This window comes from Solanum verrucosum, unplaced genomic scaffold, assembly GCF_900185275.1.
Source record: "Solanum verrucosum unplaced genomic scaffold, falcon-dt-bn FXZP01000084.1, whole genome shotgun sequence".
Lineage (NCBI taxonomy): Eukaryota > Viridiplantae > Streptophyta > Magnoliopsida > Solanales > Solanaceae > Solanum > Solanum verrucosum.
The window spans coordinates 2,162,796-2,179,869 of record NW_026019846.1 but is presented as its reverse complement, the minus strand read 5'-3'; the positions used below and the strand labels follow the sequence as shown (position 1 = coordinate 2,179,869).

At 33.1% G+C, this 17,074-nt stretch overlaps 1 protein-coding gene across 5 annotated transcripts in view; it reads right to left on the bottom strand.

Moving 5' to 3' along the window:
* Nucleotides 1-1,683: 1,683 nt before the first annotated feature.
* The window catches only part of LOC125816838 (chromatin remodeling protein EBS-like), a 950,056-nt gene continuing 934,665 nt past the window's right edge, over nt 1,684-17,074 (bottom strand). For 4 of the 5 annotated variants that reach the window (XM_049496501.1, XM_049496488.1, XM_049496495.1 and 1 more), the window contains exons 2-6: nt 9,074-9,158; nt 7,342-7,684; nt 7,163-7,231; nt 5,643-5,769; nt 1,684-2,088 (exon numbers count right to left, since the gene is read on the bottom strand). In XM_049496501.1, coding sequence (XP_049352458.1) covers nt 2,062-2,088; nt 5,643-5,769; nt 7,163-7,231; nt 7,342-7,684; nt 9,074-9,146 — 639 coding nt within the window. In that variant the 5' untranslated portion in view covers nt 9,147-9,158 and the 3' untranslated portion in view covers nt 1,684-2,061. Of the gene's footprint in view, nt 2,089-5,036; nt 5,454-5,642; nt 5,770-7,162; nt 7,232-7,341; nt 7,685-9,073; nt 9,377-17,074 lie in introns of those variants that run through there. The other variant, XM_049496479.1, reaches the window with a different exon arrangement.

Below are 17,074 nucleotides of genomic sequence, written 5' to 3'. Positions count from 1 at the left end.
GAAACTAATTGTTAAATATGTTTGGGAAAAAAAATCTCTTTAATTTATATTTTCAATGTTTCAAGAGTTCACATGATTTTGTAACCTTCTATATTTCGGCATGTAATTTATTTTCTACTCATATTATGTTTTCTTCCTATGTAGCATTATTTTACTAATTATTATAAAGAAAATAAATATCATGATACTAATTCAACTATTTTATGATAGTTTTTATCATGTCAAATTTGTCAAAGTTTTAATTTATGACGACTTCTAAAAATTCAATCTGCCTTAGTACATTTGTTAAAAAAATCAAATGGTTGTTGTAATTCTTATTCCCCATTCCTAAGCCCTACTGTAATTCTTCTGTTGTCTGTGATGTTGATAGGAGTATTTATGTGGAGGATATGGAACGTCATGCTCAGATGAGCGATACGATAAAAACATATACGAATAAAAGTGAGGAAAACCATAGAGAGATGCTTAAGGTCAAACTCACAGAAAAATAGGCTGAAGATGTAATTTGTAAGTTATAGTCTTAGCTAGTACTCAGGACGAACCTCAAATAAAATAAGAAGCGAGTTTCTACAAGAAGATAACTTTGATGAAGCGAAGATAGTGGAAGTATTGCTAGACAAGTTTGAAATTTCTTTGGGGACAATTGTGACATACATTAAAGTGAAATATGAACACCTCAAGCAAAATGCAATGAGAATTGAGATGGTGGATTGCCAAGGACAACAATGAAGTTCATGATTTCATTCTTCAATATTTGCCAACAAGATGCACAATCAAATTTGAAAATAGAAAAATGTAGTTATCCAACAAGTGAATAATATTATTTCTATGTCTATTAAATGTCATTTCACTAATTTCCTTTTTCTTCTACTTCAATACAGGACGATTGAAAAGCTGACTAATATTGAGTAAATTTGGCAAGCTCTCTGGATAGGAAATTACAACTGCAAGCACATTCTTAGGGAAGGTAATTGGACTAACTGCTGATATATTGGCTAATATAGGTGAGGAATCAAAAGAGTATACTATCTACAATGAAGTTAGAATAAAATGGTATTTCCAATTTCAGATTCAGAACTAAAAAGAAGATGTTTGGCTACAATGAAAATTGACAAACATGCCTTTTTGGTGGCTTCTGCACTGGCTAGTCTTCCTAAATGTTATACATGATAGTATAGCTGATTTAGAAGTCAGTTTTTAATGTATAAAGGGATCATATTACATAATTTCAATATTCACATTGATATGGAGGCTAAGATTTATGTTCTCCTTTCCTCTGTAATTATTGATTTTTGATAAATATGCATGTTGAAATCAAGACTGAACTCCTTTATAGAATGGCTGTTTATTTACTTTTTTAAAAAATTAATAGCCTTTTTCTAAGTGTTCGTTTAAAAAAAGCTTTTGGAAGAATATACATGCTTCTAGAGTATATGAGAAATATTTTTCAATAGCTAAGAAAAGTAATTTCTCCAAAAAGTATGTTTTTGAAAAGCACTTCATGAAAAAAATAATACACTAAGAGACTTTTAAATAGTTTAGGCAAACACTAATTGCTAACTCAAAGTACTTTTTAAATTTATTCACCAAACACAGATGGCTTCTCACCACAAATACTTTTTTGAAACAACACAATTTCAAAATAAGCTAATTCACCAAAAATACTGTTTTGAAACAACACAATTTCAAAATAAGCAAATTTTAGAAGTTTGGACAAACACGCTATCGATAGACCATCTTGGTTTCTTAACTTTCTTTTCAACATTTGGTTACCTTCCTGAAGGCACTTGGATTGATAAGTTAACAAGGCAAATATACTACAAAGGTCTACAATGGCCCTTGTTTCATTTAGTTCATACAAATTCTAAAGGAGTTTGAAGATGCTTTAGAAATATGAGCTTGCTCTGAAAAGTCATAATGACATTACAGAAACCATAAAGCTAGTAACTCCATACTTCAGCTGTACAAGCAGTTCTGCATCATGAATCCCATTCCATATGTCGTCTCGGACAGTAAGCAGGAAAAAGTGTACCTCCTCCCACTGCACGAAGAGTCAAGTTGCTATCTCTTCCTGCGCTTCAACTCCACCTAGTCATTGAATCAGAGACGGCTTAGCTAAAATGTTTACAAGCGACAGGCAAATTGGATTTTAAGATTCATAAAAGACTATATTTCAAGTAGTTCTCCCTCAAAACACACAGAAATATGTACATGCCTATTACGAGTCTGAATACTCATCAGCACGTCAGAAATAAGACACATTTGAATAAATATGACAACTTGTTTTCGTTCAGCCAGATTACTGAACCAATCTAACAGCCAACCTGCATGACAAACCCAACTACCAAACAATGACCCTCTTATTTTCCATCAATTTCTGTTATCCAACATCCACTTGCCATAGGCAGGGAAGAGGTTTCAATCAGAGCCAGTCTATCATATGACAACTAAAATTCCCCAACTCAACCCCTTTGTTTTCTTCCCATCAACAGCCATTCATCCACTACCCACAACACCTCAGCCATTTCCAGTAACTCTCTCTCCTTTTGACTTAATTTTTCATTAAATGTTCAATGTCACATCAAAAGTAACACATGACACCACAATAACTAAAGATTCTAGCACAAGTACACAAAAAATTCGCTGGTACAGAAACCCAATGGTACTTGATACCATAAAAATAGGGATACCTGCACCTTATCATGGGCTGCTTCTAACTAAGCAATTACACACTGCTTGTCCCAAATCAATTTTCCTGGATTGTTTTGAAATACATCCACTTCCCTAGACAGAAACTTCTTCCAACACTATACAATAAGACAACACACATCCAGTGTTATTATTGAAGTTCAGATTCATCAAAGAGTTATTATTATCTTCATTTTACCGTTTGTTTACATAAAACGATACTTCATCTCATGCATTATTATCCAATTTGTAGTTTGGATAAGTCAAACTACGATACTTAAATGGGACTGAGGAAGTATTGTTAATGTTTGTTAAAGATTTTAACTTTGAGGTGAATCAACAGCAAACCATTGTAATCCCATAGGTGTCTGGGAAAGTTGGAGTGTACGCAAACCTTACTCCTACCTTTGAGAACGTAGAGTCATAGAGAGGTTGTTTCAAATAAACCCTCAACTCCTGACTGAACGAATAGTGGACAAAAAGGCAGTAGCAACAAGCAAAACCAACAACAAGATCAGAAGATATTGAGACAAAAGAAACAAGTAGTGGTAGAAATCCAAAAAAAGGAAAACAATAACAATAATACTAATACTCCAGGAAAGAAAACGAAATAGCCCGACTACCTACTAACCTTCTACCCTAATTATCAACCTCGGTTTCATGTCCTTAGTGAGCTCAAGTCGTGTCATATTTTGCCTAATCACCTCACCCAATACTTATTCCTCTATCCCTCCTCACGCCCGTTACAGACAACCTCTCGCACCTTTTAACCAGGACAACTACACCTCTCCTCTTCACATGCTCAAACCATCTCAACCTCACTTCCTACATCTTAATCTTCACGAGAGCCACTCAACCTTGTCCCTAATATTATCATTTCAAACTTTTTCTGTCTTGGTATGCCCACACGTCCACCTAAGCATCCTCATCTTCTTCACTCACATCATCTGTTCATGAGAGTTCTTGACTAGCCAAGACTCTGCACCATATAACATAGTTGGTCTAACCACCACTATGTAGAACTAACTTCTAGTTTAGGTGGCACATTCTTATCACGATGCTAAGCTCCACTTCATCCATCCCACCTCAACACAATTAGTAGCATCCTCCTCAATCTCCCTATTACCTTGATTACTGATCCCAAGTACTTGAATTTTTCTCTCTTAGGGATGATCGATGTGTCAAGCTTCACATCCACGTCCGCTTCATAAGACACGTCATCGAACTTTTTCGACTTGAAATCCTTTGACTCCAGAATTTGTCTCTAAACTTGTGGCCTCATGTTAACACCACCTAGCATCTCGTCAATCAGGACTATATCATCAGCAAATAACATGCACCATGACACTTCTCCTTGAATGTGTCGCGTTAGTACGTCCATTGCCAATACAAATAAAAACAAGCTTAGAGTGGATCCCTAGAGACAGGTTAGGGAGCTGAGAAGTTCTTGTTTGTGCTTGTTGTCTACTTCACGAGCCTTCACTTCACTGCCCCATTCTGTTCCTTCCTTTCATCCATGTGCAACCCCATCACAATTGGGAAATGTTCCAAGTTGTCACCTTCCCTGATTTTGACTCGGGTCTTAGCACCATCATATATGTCCTAAAACACCTAGTGCAGGTTACATGGACAACTCTAGCCTCCAAACATCTCCATAGAAAATTCTGTGACACTTTATCATTTGCTTTTTCCAAGTCTATGAACACACTTCTTCCCAAAGCAAACATGGGAGAAGATGTTAGTTTGATTCGTTCCGTCCAACATCTTCTTCAAAAGGGGTGTTCGAGAAAACCAAAAGACTAAACCAAACAAAATATCAAATCAAACACACATAAAATATCAACATATTCTTGACTTGGTTTGGTTTTTCAATTTGAAAAAACAACATTTGGTATCTAAGAAAAAAGCTTAACCACGCCAACTCTATATATATACACACAAGTATTTATTTTTTATAGAGACAATTTGTATAGTTTTAGCCTCAAAAAGTTTTATAAACATATCCATGGTACTTGCTTAAGTTTTGTATTCTTCATTATTAAAGTTATTTAGGAGCAATTTATTTGTTGTTTTAATCATTAAGGTTAGCTAAGTTCAATAAGATATATTGATGTAAGGTTGTTTTTTGATTTATGAAAGTGAATAATTGTTTATCTCATAGTGAAATTTATCAATTATCAATATAAATCTTCCAAGGGATAATAAGTCAATCAATTTATTTGATTCTTGTTAAACATATACCTGCATATAAGAAATTGGTTCCTTCCCTCTGGTAGATTGAACAAAATAAATTTCGTATAAAAAAAGAGTCTAAAAACCAGCAAAACCAAAACAAAAAATAACTGACTATTAGGTATACATTAAAGTAAATCCACATAGTTGATTTGGTTTTGGTTTAGATAAAAACTATACCAAACCAAACCATGAACACCCTTATTCCTTACATTCATTTTCCTTCTTATCCATACATGATAAAACTGCAGAATTCCTTTCAACTAGGGTAACGAGACAAACTATCAAAATGCAAGCAATCCAATGACTAATTATCAACTAAGATGGTCATTAGTCATTGATTTCGATCATTAGTCTCATACATTAGGTATCATCACCTAAGCAGATCCTTTGCTCAGTCCTAGCCTTCTCCTTCCTTTAGGGTGAAGGAGACTAACATACTATCACAAATCATGTGACTAAACATGCAATCCTCCACTTCCTACCGAGCCCATCACTCTCTTTCGACGTAAATAAAAGCTCCTAACAACCAGCTACATATAAGAACACAATATAAGAAAGCAACTATTACCATCACATCTCTATCGCAAACAGATAAAGGCCATTAGCTAAATCTGATTTTGATAAATAAGGACATTAACTGATTTGTTGACTTGAGAGAAAATGCCTAACAGTAATACTGGAACATCTCAGGCTATCAAGTGTATGCAACAGATTCTTACCTTTGGCTCAACATGGAAAGAGTTCAAAGGTCGTTTAGCATCATCTTCCGATGAACAGTCAGAACACAAGAAAGGGTCTAATTTCTTTGCTTCTTCAATGGTCATACCCATACAAATAGGATGGAACCTGCAGTAAAATTGCATAAAAAATATAAGACCATCTTACAAAAATGAATACCTTTGAAGAAGTTCTTAAAAATATAGTTACCTAACAAACATAACACAGACAATTAGATTAAGTTTAATAGAGCTTAATGACCAACTCAGGCCTCCCTCATATCCATGATGTTGAACAACACAACAAGAATTCCACTCAACACAAGTAGAGGCAATTACAGCCGAAAGAATTTTCACACCTCCACTCCACAGTAATGTGGACTTCTCTTCCCTCTTAAGTTCCTATGAGCTCAGCCAAATATGGAAAATTTACACATCCTTTTTAATTATTCCCTTCGTTCACTTTTACTTGTCCAGATTGGACTTTGCAGACCCCTTAAGAAACTATGACTAACATGAGTATTTTACCACAATACCCATATTAATTGATGTTTAATCTTAGGTCTTGAAAACTGATTTTGGGAAAAAGTAATCAATGTAGAAGGTAAAACATGGAAGAGTATTTTTCTCTTGATATACTAAAAGTGACAAGTAAAAGTTTCAATATGTATTTTAGTCATAGTGGACAAGTAAAAGCCAATAGAGGGAGTATATATTTCCCAACTTAACAAGATTAATTGTTTTCTGAGAAGCTTATTTAGATTATCCTTTCTTGTCTCAAACTTTTTCCTATTTTGTTATTCAACCTCATACCCAACTCACTCAGATGATTGACCATATTCATCATTTCTCTCTCATGAATGCCCTTAAAGGAACTTAGTCATCTATAGATCCAGTTCAACCTGATAGACCAATCATTCTCAGACAATTGGCAATATATTCGTCTATTAGACCCATTCTCTCAGTATAAACAAAACTAGAAGTATCTTGCCTTCAAATTCAACCCATAAAGAGGTTCCAGTTCTTGTCAGAGTATTTATTAGAACTTCAGGCAGGAATTTGAAGAATTTAGCAAATTTACAACAATAGTTTCTTTATTTGTGCAACACAATTTAAATACATAAAAAAAATAGGCTGAAAACATAGATGCAGAGCAGATCTTCGCTAGCTGTTAGAGCAACATAATGTGGATAGTGGACAACAATGATGTGATAACTCCAAAAACATATCTCAGAAATGACAATTGTGCATCTGGAGATAACAAAAAGAGGAAGGGGGATATGGCAATCTCTTCGCTGCATTTTCATGTTTTGTGTCCTTGGATGTTGGTCATGTGGCCATTTAACTGTCTTTGCTACTGTTTATTATATGAAGTTAGAAAAACTTCTATACACATCCTTCTCTCAATTTACTTTTTAACCTAAATTTTCGAGCACAAAATGCAAGCTTACTTGTTGGTTTCCATGCAAACAAGAATAGAGATATGCTAATATGTAAAGGAAAGTATTCAGTAACATGCATACCAGTCTTTACACCCTTCACATTGTACCATGAGATCGTCCGGGTTATAGGGCATTTCACACTTGCAATACCTTCAAAATCAAATCATTCAGCATGTTAGCGAATACTACAGGCGAAACTCTTAATGTTACACCAAGAAAATAAATTATCAAATTTCACAGTGGAGCTATGAAGAGCTCACACAGCAACACGGTCAGGAGTGAACCCTCCTGTGGCAGCTTTGTAGTCGAACCTACAAAAGTAATCCTCAGGGCCCACATTCTCTAGCTTTGTGTAGTTCTTGAAGGAGTGCACTATGCACTTCCCTTCAATTGTGTGTGCACTCTGAAAATCATAGTGATCAGACAAGAACAGCTCTTTTGCCCCATGGAACTGTCTGCGTCCACCAACTGACTCCTCGGGGCGGTAGTACCACTGAACTCGGACCTTCACATTGTTGCGATGGTCTGCCTCAATTCTATCTACTTTTGCCACATATGGGGGCTTATCCGAATCGGATGGTCTCATCAATACACAATCACCAACTGAGAAAGGAGCAATAACAGAAATTTTAATGTTTTGTCAAGACAACCATATGTCCACAATATTGCCAGGGAAATAGAGCAAACTAAAAGCAAAATTGAATAAGTTATGAAGACAAAATAGAATCAACTATACAGGAATTCATTACATAAGTTACTCCTAAATTCAAATTTATACAACATTCTTTCTATTTTGAGACATTCCAAGATGCTTTACACTGATAAATTGTTCTGTAGAGAATTCCACAACTTTTTTAGAATTCAATTTTTTTTTCCATGAAAAATGGCAAAATTAAGAGTTCAAATTCATTTATCTATTCAATTTTAATGATCTAATGAAGAGGGCACATGGTTCTGTCAAGAGCCGTGTGATCAGCAACGACTTAGATTAGCTAATCCCTTTGTTAACAATACAAACATAAAGAACATCAGGTAGGGGTGTGAAGTATCAATCAGGAAAGAAAACTATTACACTCTTCTATGTTTCTCTCGAATCTCTCCGCATTATCTACTTCCTCCTCCTTCTCTATCAATCTCTTCCCAATGGTTTCTTCTTCTGCTGCTGCTGAAGCTTAAATCCAAATCACTGCTGGAGTTCATTACAACTGCAGAGTGATTTGCCATGTCAATGTCGATGTCAATTTAGTTCAGTTTCCAAGTTGTCCACTTTGTGTTTCATTTCCTTATTGCTATGGGTCTAAAATGGAACAACATGATTAGCAAGGAGGATTTGTTTTTGTGGTTGTGAACTAACTCATTTCCTTAGAGAGCCATTAAACTGCACTTGAGTTGAATACCACTGTAATAATCCTTGTCTTGAATTGTTCAAATATAAGGGATCATTACAAAGTTTAATCCTTTGTTAACATCTTAAACTCCTTTTCCACTTGAACAAAGGGGTCAATCCACAAATACAATGAAAAAGAGATACCCTCACCATAAAATGAGTTTTCCACTTTGTGTTCCATTTCCTTTTTTCCATAGGTATAAAATGGAGCAACATGATTAACGAGGATTCATATAGATTACTAGCTTGGGATTGAGGTAAGAGTTGTTTTTGTTGTTGTGGACTATTCATTTCCTTAGAGAGCCATTAAACTGCACTCGAATCCTTGCCTTGAATCGTTCGAATACAAGGGATCAGTACAAAGTTTAACTCTTATGTTATATGTTTTTATCTATCAAACTGATACATAAGTTGTTAAACATCTTAAACTCTTTTTACAGTTAAACAAAGGGGGCAATCTACTAATACTTTGAAAAGGCGATACTTTCTAGAAAACCCCGAAAACAGAAACTTCTAGGGCACAAAAAAGATGAAACATTTGCCTCAAACGTACACACAACAAAGCATCAGAAAACATAAAGATAAAATCGAGGGGGTTTTATTACCTCGTACGACTTTGTTGGTACCCTTGATAGAGTAAGAATCAAGGTCCTTTTTCCCTGGTTTAGTCTTTGCCATCAAGAATCAAGAAACAAGAAAAGATTCAATTTTTTTGCTTTTTATTTGTTCTTTTCAAGAATTTCGACTGACCCAGTTGTGAAATCTTCACAGAGATGAAGATCGCAAGCAGAGAAATGGAAATGCTGAGGAGAAGCAGAAACCCTAGTTGCAGAAAATTGGGGCTACACAATGGAGGACAGACAGACAGAAAGAAGAAAGAGGATTTGTTCTTCTATATGCCAAACCTCATTAATTAAGTTGCCAAAATAGTACTAATTTTTTTTTTTTTTTTTTTTTGGAAAAATAGTTTAGAACTTATATATTTTTAAAAAAAGCATTGTTTAAAAAAAATATATATATATTATGTTCGAACTTGTTGGTAAAATAACAATCGAAATTAAGCACAACGATGAAACATTCATAATGTAATAATGTTGAAAATGGAGCAACTTAGTTGAGTGTTGTACAAATTGGTGGACGTAGATTCAAAATGGTATTTATTTTAATAGATGTGGTTACACATGTTGCGTGTTTGATTTTAGTTAATTAGTTAAGTAATTAGGTTGACGCATTTGCATAGGTATTTTGTACTTGCATATATTTTTAGGTTGTGAATCTCTTTTTTTTTCTCTCTCAGGATTGATCTCATCTTTAGATACAAAGTTAATCATGAAATGTCTAAGAAGTTATGTATCTCCAATAATTGTTGAATGAAAGCTCTTTCATTCTAATATCGTGTTAAGAGAGCAAGCTTAGAATATTCTTTTTGAGATGAGTGCTAAATATTATAAACACATAAAAAAAAACTTTTCGAAGCATTCAATCCTATAAGGAAATCATTGTAGAATAAATGTTTAATAATTTAAAATTGAAACATAATTAAAACCTTTAAGCATGCTAGTTGGTGTTTTTCGCTAGCCTCAATCCTTCAATTTCTTGATTGGAACAAGGAATTTCATATTGATACTGACATATCATTTTATGTCATTAGAAGTGTGGTGTGGAAAGCAGATCGATCACTCTATCTATTATTAAAGTATATGACTTTCAGATGACCTAATTGGATTGTGTCGTTGTGATTATTATTCTCGAGTGTGCTCAACTTTCTTCAAAGTTGAACAAGAATATGCATGACACCCGATGCTTTAACAAGGTACGTGATAACATATCATACTTTATTCTTGCTATAGTACTCTACATTCATAACTTAAAACACTCCTCTTCTCAACTATATATATTTTGTCAATTACATCGTTGCAACAATATGACTGACACCACCACCTATTTAGTTTATGTACAAATATGTAAATAGCATTATATAAATGCATATACACAATGCAAGGACTAATGTAACGTGTGTATATATATAACTAGCTACCAATATTTGTGACAGTAATACTTAATATGTATTGAATCCGTACGCGCACGAGTAATCTCCGGTCTAGTAGAGAAATAAGGCCAGCAATAAAGAATGGGTGGATTGGGTTAGTATAAATTATGCCTAAACATGAGGCATACAAAAAGTTCTTTTTTTTATAGGATTCAAACAATCCCACTCTGACCAAATTCATGATAAATCTAATAACTTCTTAGTAATATACTACTGTTTAATATCATCGACATATCGACATCAAAATTCATATCGATTCCTCATCATGATCAGAAATTATTGTGTTTGCACTAGCGATATAGAAAAAATAAAGTACTAATATCTTTTGTTCCATTATGAATAAAAAGTTTTTCTTACTCCCTTCTTGTGTCTACTAGTGTTATTGTCCTAAGTGAATCAAAAGGAAAAGAGTGTCACTCAGCCAACAAAAACACGGTCCATTGCTACATAATATATCCAATAGAGCAAAACAAAATTTCATTATTTTTTATCATGTCCTTTCACATTGATAGTAAATAAACTATCACATTTCATTTGCCATTTTTATTTACATAGGCTAAAGCTCATGAACATTACAATATATTGGGTATAAAGTAAAAAAAAAGGTGTATAATTGACACAGAATTTTATGAAACAAGATTTTGATTTAGCAAGTAGTTTAGTATCAATAAAGAAATTTTTGAACAAAAAAGTTGGAACTCATTTTATAAAAATATAGGATTCAACACCATAATAAAACACTATGATTAAATTATGTATATGAGAATTATAAAATAATGTTGCATTAGTCCTCACTACTCAATATATTATAATGAGATAAGTTACAATGATCATATCACAAATCATATCTTTTGTTATTTGCATTACAAGAAAAAAAAGTCTAATCCCTTAAAAGATTGTTCATAAAATTAAACTACAATCAATATTCTTCAAACTGATATTATCCTTATGTATGAGTGTGTGTGTGCGCTCTTTATGCATGTTAATCAAAGAGAAGAATAATATGCTATTGAATTCTCGAAACAAACTCAAACACTCTCTATGAGTAATCATCCATTTTGGAAAGAAATCAAAGACTAATATTTATTGAGATTACTCATTATTATTAATTAAAGATTCCTCGAAAAGTTAAGGATTAGAACTTTTGAACGAGACAGACAATGCTTTAGAAGGAAAGAACTAGCATCAATATATCAATTTTAATTCAAATATAGGTGATATCGTCCACGATAATTTTTATGTAACAATAAAATAGTTACCTAATATAACATTTCAATAATGGAGCAGAAGTCGAATCCTACAAAGAATAGGACGAGAGTGAGTGTTAGTGATGTGCAAAACTCTACTCAAAGACTAACTTCACATGGAAAATATTGTGTTTTGTATTAACAAGCAATTTCTAACTATGTCAATTTATCAAACACTAAGAACACGATTAAAATGAAGGGTTGCTATCAATTAATGGAAACCTAGGGTTGTACCTTTGATCATGTGATGTGTTTAGGTATTGAATTTTCCCATCTTGCCTAATTTGAGTTAAGGAATTAGAAGTTTACAATTCTAATGAGCATATATCAATTAGTTCTTAAAAGAATGCTTTAAAAACTAGTAATTGTTAATGACCCAAGTAAGAATATAATTTCCCTTTTCTTAATTTGATTTTATTAATCAAGCCTAATTAATTCCTTAATTAGTTAATCTAATTCATGCTATTTTTTAATTACTCAATCCAATTTTCACATTCCCAAGTGAGAAACTAGATACTAGATGACTTAATCTAGTGTCCACAATCACTAAAGTTAACAATAAAGCATGCAAACAAGTAGATTATCAAAATGCAAACACAAATTAGCAAGATAATCAAATACCTAATAATATTAACACCATAAAAGTCTATAACCCTCCAACTATAACTTTAGCTACCCATATTTAAAATATACACCCTTTGTCCCATATTAGATAAACATTTTCTATTTTATATGGTGATTAACGAATCATTAATAGATTGATCAATTTTACTATTTGCCCTTTATTCATATTAAATTGCCTCTTAAAAAAAGAAATTCTTAGATCTTCAAAATTTGTTTAAACTTCCAAAGGTCATATTAATTGTAGGGTTAAAATGAAAAAAATAAATAATTCAATCCAGATTTAGTACGTGATCAAGTAATATGAGACAAATATATTTAGTAAAATGCTCATCGGTGACGGTAAAAATAATGTAAACCAAGAAGATGAACATCTCTATAATAATGAGGAAAGGAAAGAATACTCAAAATTTATGGTGCAATCCCCTAATATGGAAAGAAATTCTATCTCAAAGTAGCTAAAGCTACTTTCAACACTTTCTAAAAGCTAAAAGATACCCCTAAAACATGTTTGAATAGATGTATTCTCTATCTTTTGCTCCTTTTGAGTTCATACACTTAAAACTAACGAAATTAAATCAATATATGCTATTAAATCTTACATAAATGGTTCAAATCTAAGTAAAAGATATTGTTTGCAAAGGACTAATAGATTTATTGAGAAGATCAAGCAATGCGGTATATTGTATCATCTTTGTTTAAACGTCGATAAGGTGAAACGTTATGGTCCTATAATGACTTCTTAATTCATCAAGCAAATAGAAAGATAAGAGCGTGTTGCATTCACATACGACGAATGACTTATGAAATAAGCTTTTACTTATGATTGTGAATGTACGACACACAATCTAAAATATGAACAAGATTAGCACTTGACATGATTTCTAGTGAGATTATCTGAATCAGAACTCGTTTAGACATCATGTATGACTATGATGGTAGATGTATGACACAATCTAAAATACGAGCAAGATTAGCGTTTGACATTATTTTTAGTAAGATTGTCTGAATAGAAACTCGTTTAAATATCGTCTATCAACACACAATCTAAAATATGCGCAAGCAAAGCGTTTGGTATGATTTTTAGTGAGATTGTCTGAATCAGAACTCGTATAAATAGTGCAATGATTACCTTCAATTACTCAAGCATATTTTCTTGTAATTCAGAATAGAAATAACAAAAAATGTAGGCTAGATCTTATTTTTTTCGATTAAGTAGCTTCCTTTATTTCCACTAGGCCTTAGTTGAAAATTTCTGTTTTGATAGAATAGGAAACTTCATGAAATTTTGATAAATGGATGACAGATTAAAATTGCACGTATTGTAAAAGACAAGGACATAATATGGTCAGATGCTATAAACTATATGGTACCTTGAGAATTAATATTTTCAAAATTTTAGTCACCAGAAGTATAAGATTACAACACTTCAATGTAGTGATGGTGTTACATTTATTGGAAACTCCAATGGAAATGATGCTACTATCATAGAATAGCAAAATAATCAATTTGTGTATCTTTATAAGGTGCTTTAGGTAACAAAGTGCAGAAATAAATGTCATCTTTGTCACGTGTGACATCATGAGGACCTAATACTAGTTATTCATCTATGGTTTATAATCTTGTCAATTCTTATATATCTATCTATCTATCCAAACTTGAATATTGAATTACTATAACACCCTCAATTAAAAATACTCAATTTATTTTATTTATTAATTTAATTAATTTTATTATATTGAAAATAGAAACCTTTTCAAATTAAAGGATTGTGACTTTTCAATGAGTTGTGACTTTTTCAAAGGATTGTGACTTTTTCAATGAGATGTGATTTTTTCGAAAGGGCTGTGAATTCTCTAAAGGGTTGTGTCTTTTCTGATGAGTTGTGCCTTTTTTAAAGGTTTGTGTGACTTTTTCGATAAGCAGTGACTTTTTCGAAAGGTTGTGACTTTTCGAATAAGACACAATTAACACCTATTCATAATACTATTTTGTAACACCCCAGAAAATTTTCGAACTAAGACCCGAACCTTTCTTTGTAGTGAGTGAGATTTTTGCAAGGAATTAAAAATTTCTTAAGTGTTAAGGTCATTAGATGTAGCACCTTGAGTTCCAAAAAGAATTAAATTGGAAATAGCAAATTCTGAAATTTTGCAAGTTAAGCTAAGTATGAGTTTTGGGTCGACTTCAAATGACCATAACTCATAGCTCAGGATGATTTAGGTGTAATACCATATATTTTAGGGAAGATATTTGAATTATCTTTCCAACGCCGCTGAGTTTGCTAAGTTTCGAGGTCGGATGAGTGAGATATGGCCTTTTGAAGTTAGGCTGTCCAGTTAAGGAAAGTCAAAAACCGGGTTTTAGAGGGGTATTTTGGTCTTTTCCTTATCCAAACAGATTTGATTCGTTTTTAGTAATATTTTAGAGGTCTAATATGATTAGGTTCAGTTTTATAATCCTAGTTTACGCCTAGGGTTTTAGTTGAGAGTTCAAGAAGAGAAAACAAGAAGAGAAAAGAGGAGAAAAGAGGAGAGGATCAAAGCGTTCGTCGAGAGTCTTGCGTTTTGTTGCAGATTTTCGCCATGGGTTAATCCCTAAGAGGTATGTAAGCTTCCATAGTGTTGGGTTCTTTCACCCACACGCCAATCATGATTTATTCAGCGTAATTTCGTTCTTGAAATTTATGGATTTAAGTTCTTGATGAGTTCTTGATAAGTGTTCTTGAAGTTTATTAAGTTTTGAAGTAAGATTCTGCTTAGGTCAACTTTAAACGACCATATCTCTTAGAATATTAAGAGTTACGTGAGCCATAACCTATCCAATTAAAGGTAATTGAATCTACTTTCCAACCCCACCACTTTCCCGTCAATCCAATAACTGAGTAAAAAGTTATGACTATTTTAGTAACCTATACAGTGCTGTTACGAATTAGCCGACGGGAAAATATTGAAAATAATCGGTTTTTGTCTTTTTACCTCCAAGAAAACCATCAACGAATTTCTTGACTAATAAAAAGCTCAAAACAATCAGATTTTCATCTTCACTCATGAAGATCATAATTTTTGGCTATAGAGATTTTAAGAAACTAACTCGAAAATCTCAAGAAAGGTCTTCTTGATTGTTTACCTTCAAGCTAGGGTTTCAAGGCTTCTAATCAAGTTCTTCTTCAAGATTCTTAAAGTTTCTTCAAGATTCTTCAAGAATCTTGTTCTTCTAGGTATGTAAGACTATCATAGTGTTGGACTAGTTCGTCCTCACACCCTACATCTACTTTCAGATCAGTAAAAGAGTAATCTAGGATACTTTCCCTAGATTTGAGTATTCTTGAGATAAGTTGATTTTGAGTTCTTGAATTCATGTTTCTTTTAAAAGTTCTATTCCTAATTATCGAATAGCTATATTGTTATTGAGATCCTTCATATCATGAATCATAACTCTTGAATTCATAATTCAAATTCAAGAGAGAGTTAAGAGTAGAGTTCAAGGAAGCCTTTGAGTTCAATTGTGAATCCTTTGAGATCAACTATCGATTTGAACTAAGTTTTGAGGAAGTAAGTCAGAGAATGAGAAGAGTCACATACATGAGTTTCATAATGTTATGTAGACCTACAAGTCAAGTCGTTCATGCCCATAAATTCCGCATGAACTCCAGAAGTTGAGTATCTTTGAGAGGAGTAGTATCTTCAAGTTCTAAGTCTTGAGTATTGAGTTCCTAATCCCCTTTGAGATTATATTTCTAAGCATGGGACTATTACATGTTACCCATAAAGTCTTTGAGTTGAATTGTTCATGCCCATAATTCCGCATGAATCTTATAAGTTGAGCAGTCTTGAGAAGATAAGTATCTTTGAGTCCTTGAGTTGAGTCGTTCATGCTTATAATTCCGCACGAATCCTCTGAGTTGAGCATTCTTGAAATTAGTAGTATCATTGAAGTTCTTGAGTTCCAAGTATTTGAGTTTTATCTATGGTTATTGAAAACCTTGCATTGAGTAGTTCATGTCCATAATTCGGTATGAACCATATTTTAAAGAAGTCTTTTACAAACGTTTTAACTTTGTTTTAAGACATAAGTTTTGAGTTCAGTAAAGAGTAAAGAATAAAGTTTGAAGTCCTTTTCTTCAAAAGTATATGGGGACTAAGTATTCCCAAAGAGTTTATAAATGTTTTCACATTTAAATAAGAACGGAAACTGAGATTTCCAAAGGGCATTCGGGCTAGTTTTCAGAAAAGAGTAATAGCTTTCTACATGAAGCAAGTAGGGAAACTAATATTTCCAAGATAGCCTTTGAGCTAAGTTTTTGAGCAATTATCTCAAATCAGCAGAAAGAAGTATGTTTTTTTAAAACATAAGAGCTAGTATATTTTTGGGAGTAGTATTGAGCACCGATATGGGGGAGAGTTCAGACAACTCACAGCCCCCATAAACCATGTAGCCATCATGGGTAGAAAAGGGTCATACTTTTTAGATGAATCATTTTCACATAGACTAGTGGATCCATTAGTAGTTCAGGTCCTATACCTTTGGCCGGGTATAGGATGCGCTGGCAGCGTGAGGTAGATCGCTGTATCATCACTATAGCTCTTATGTGATGGTTGTCGGTTAGAGAAACTCCCACAGAAGTTATTGTATTTTTATATACATCAGTTTATTGTATTTTTATATACATTTCAGAGTTATGTTGT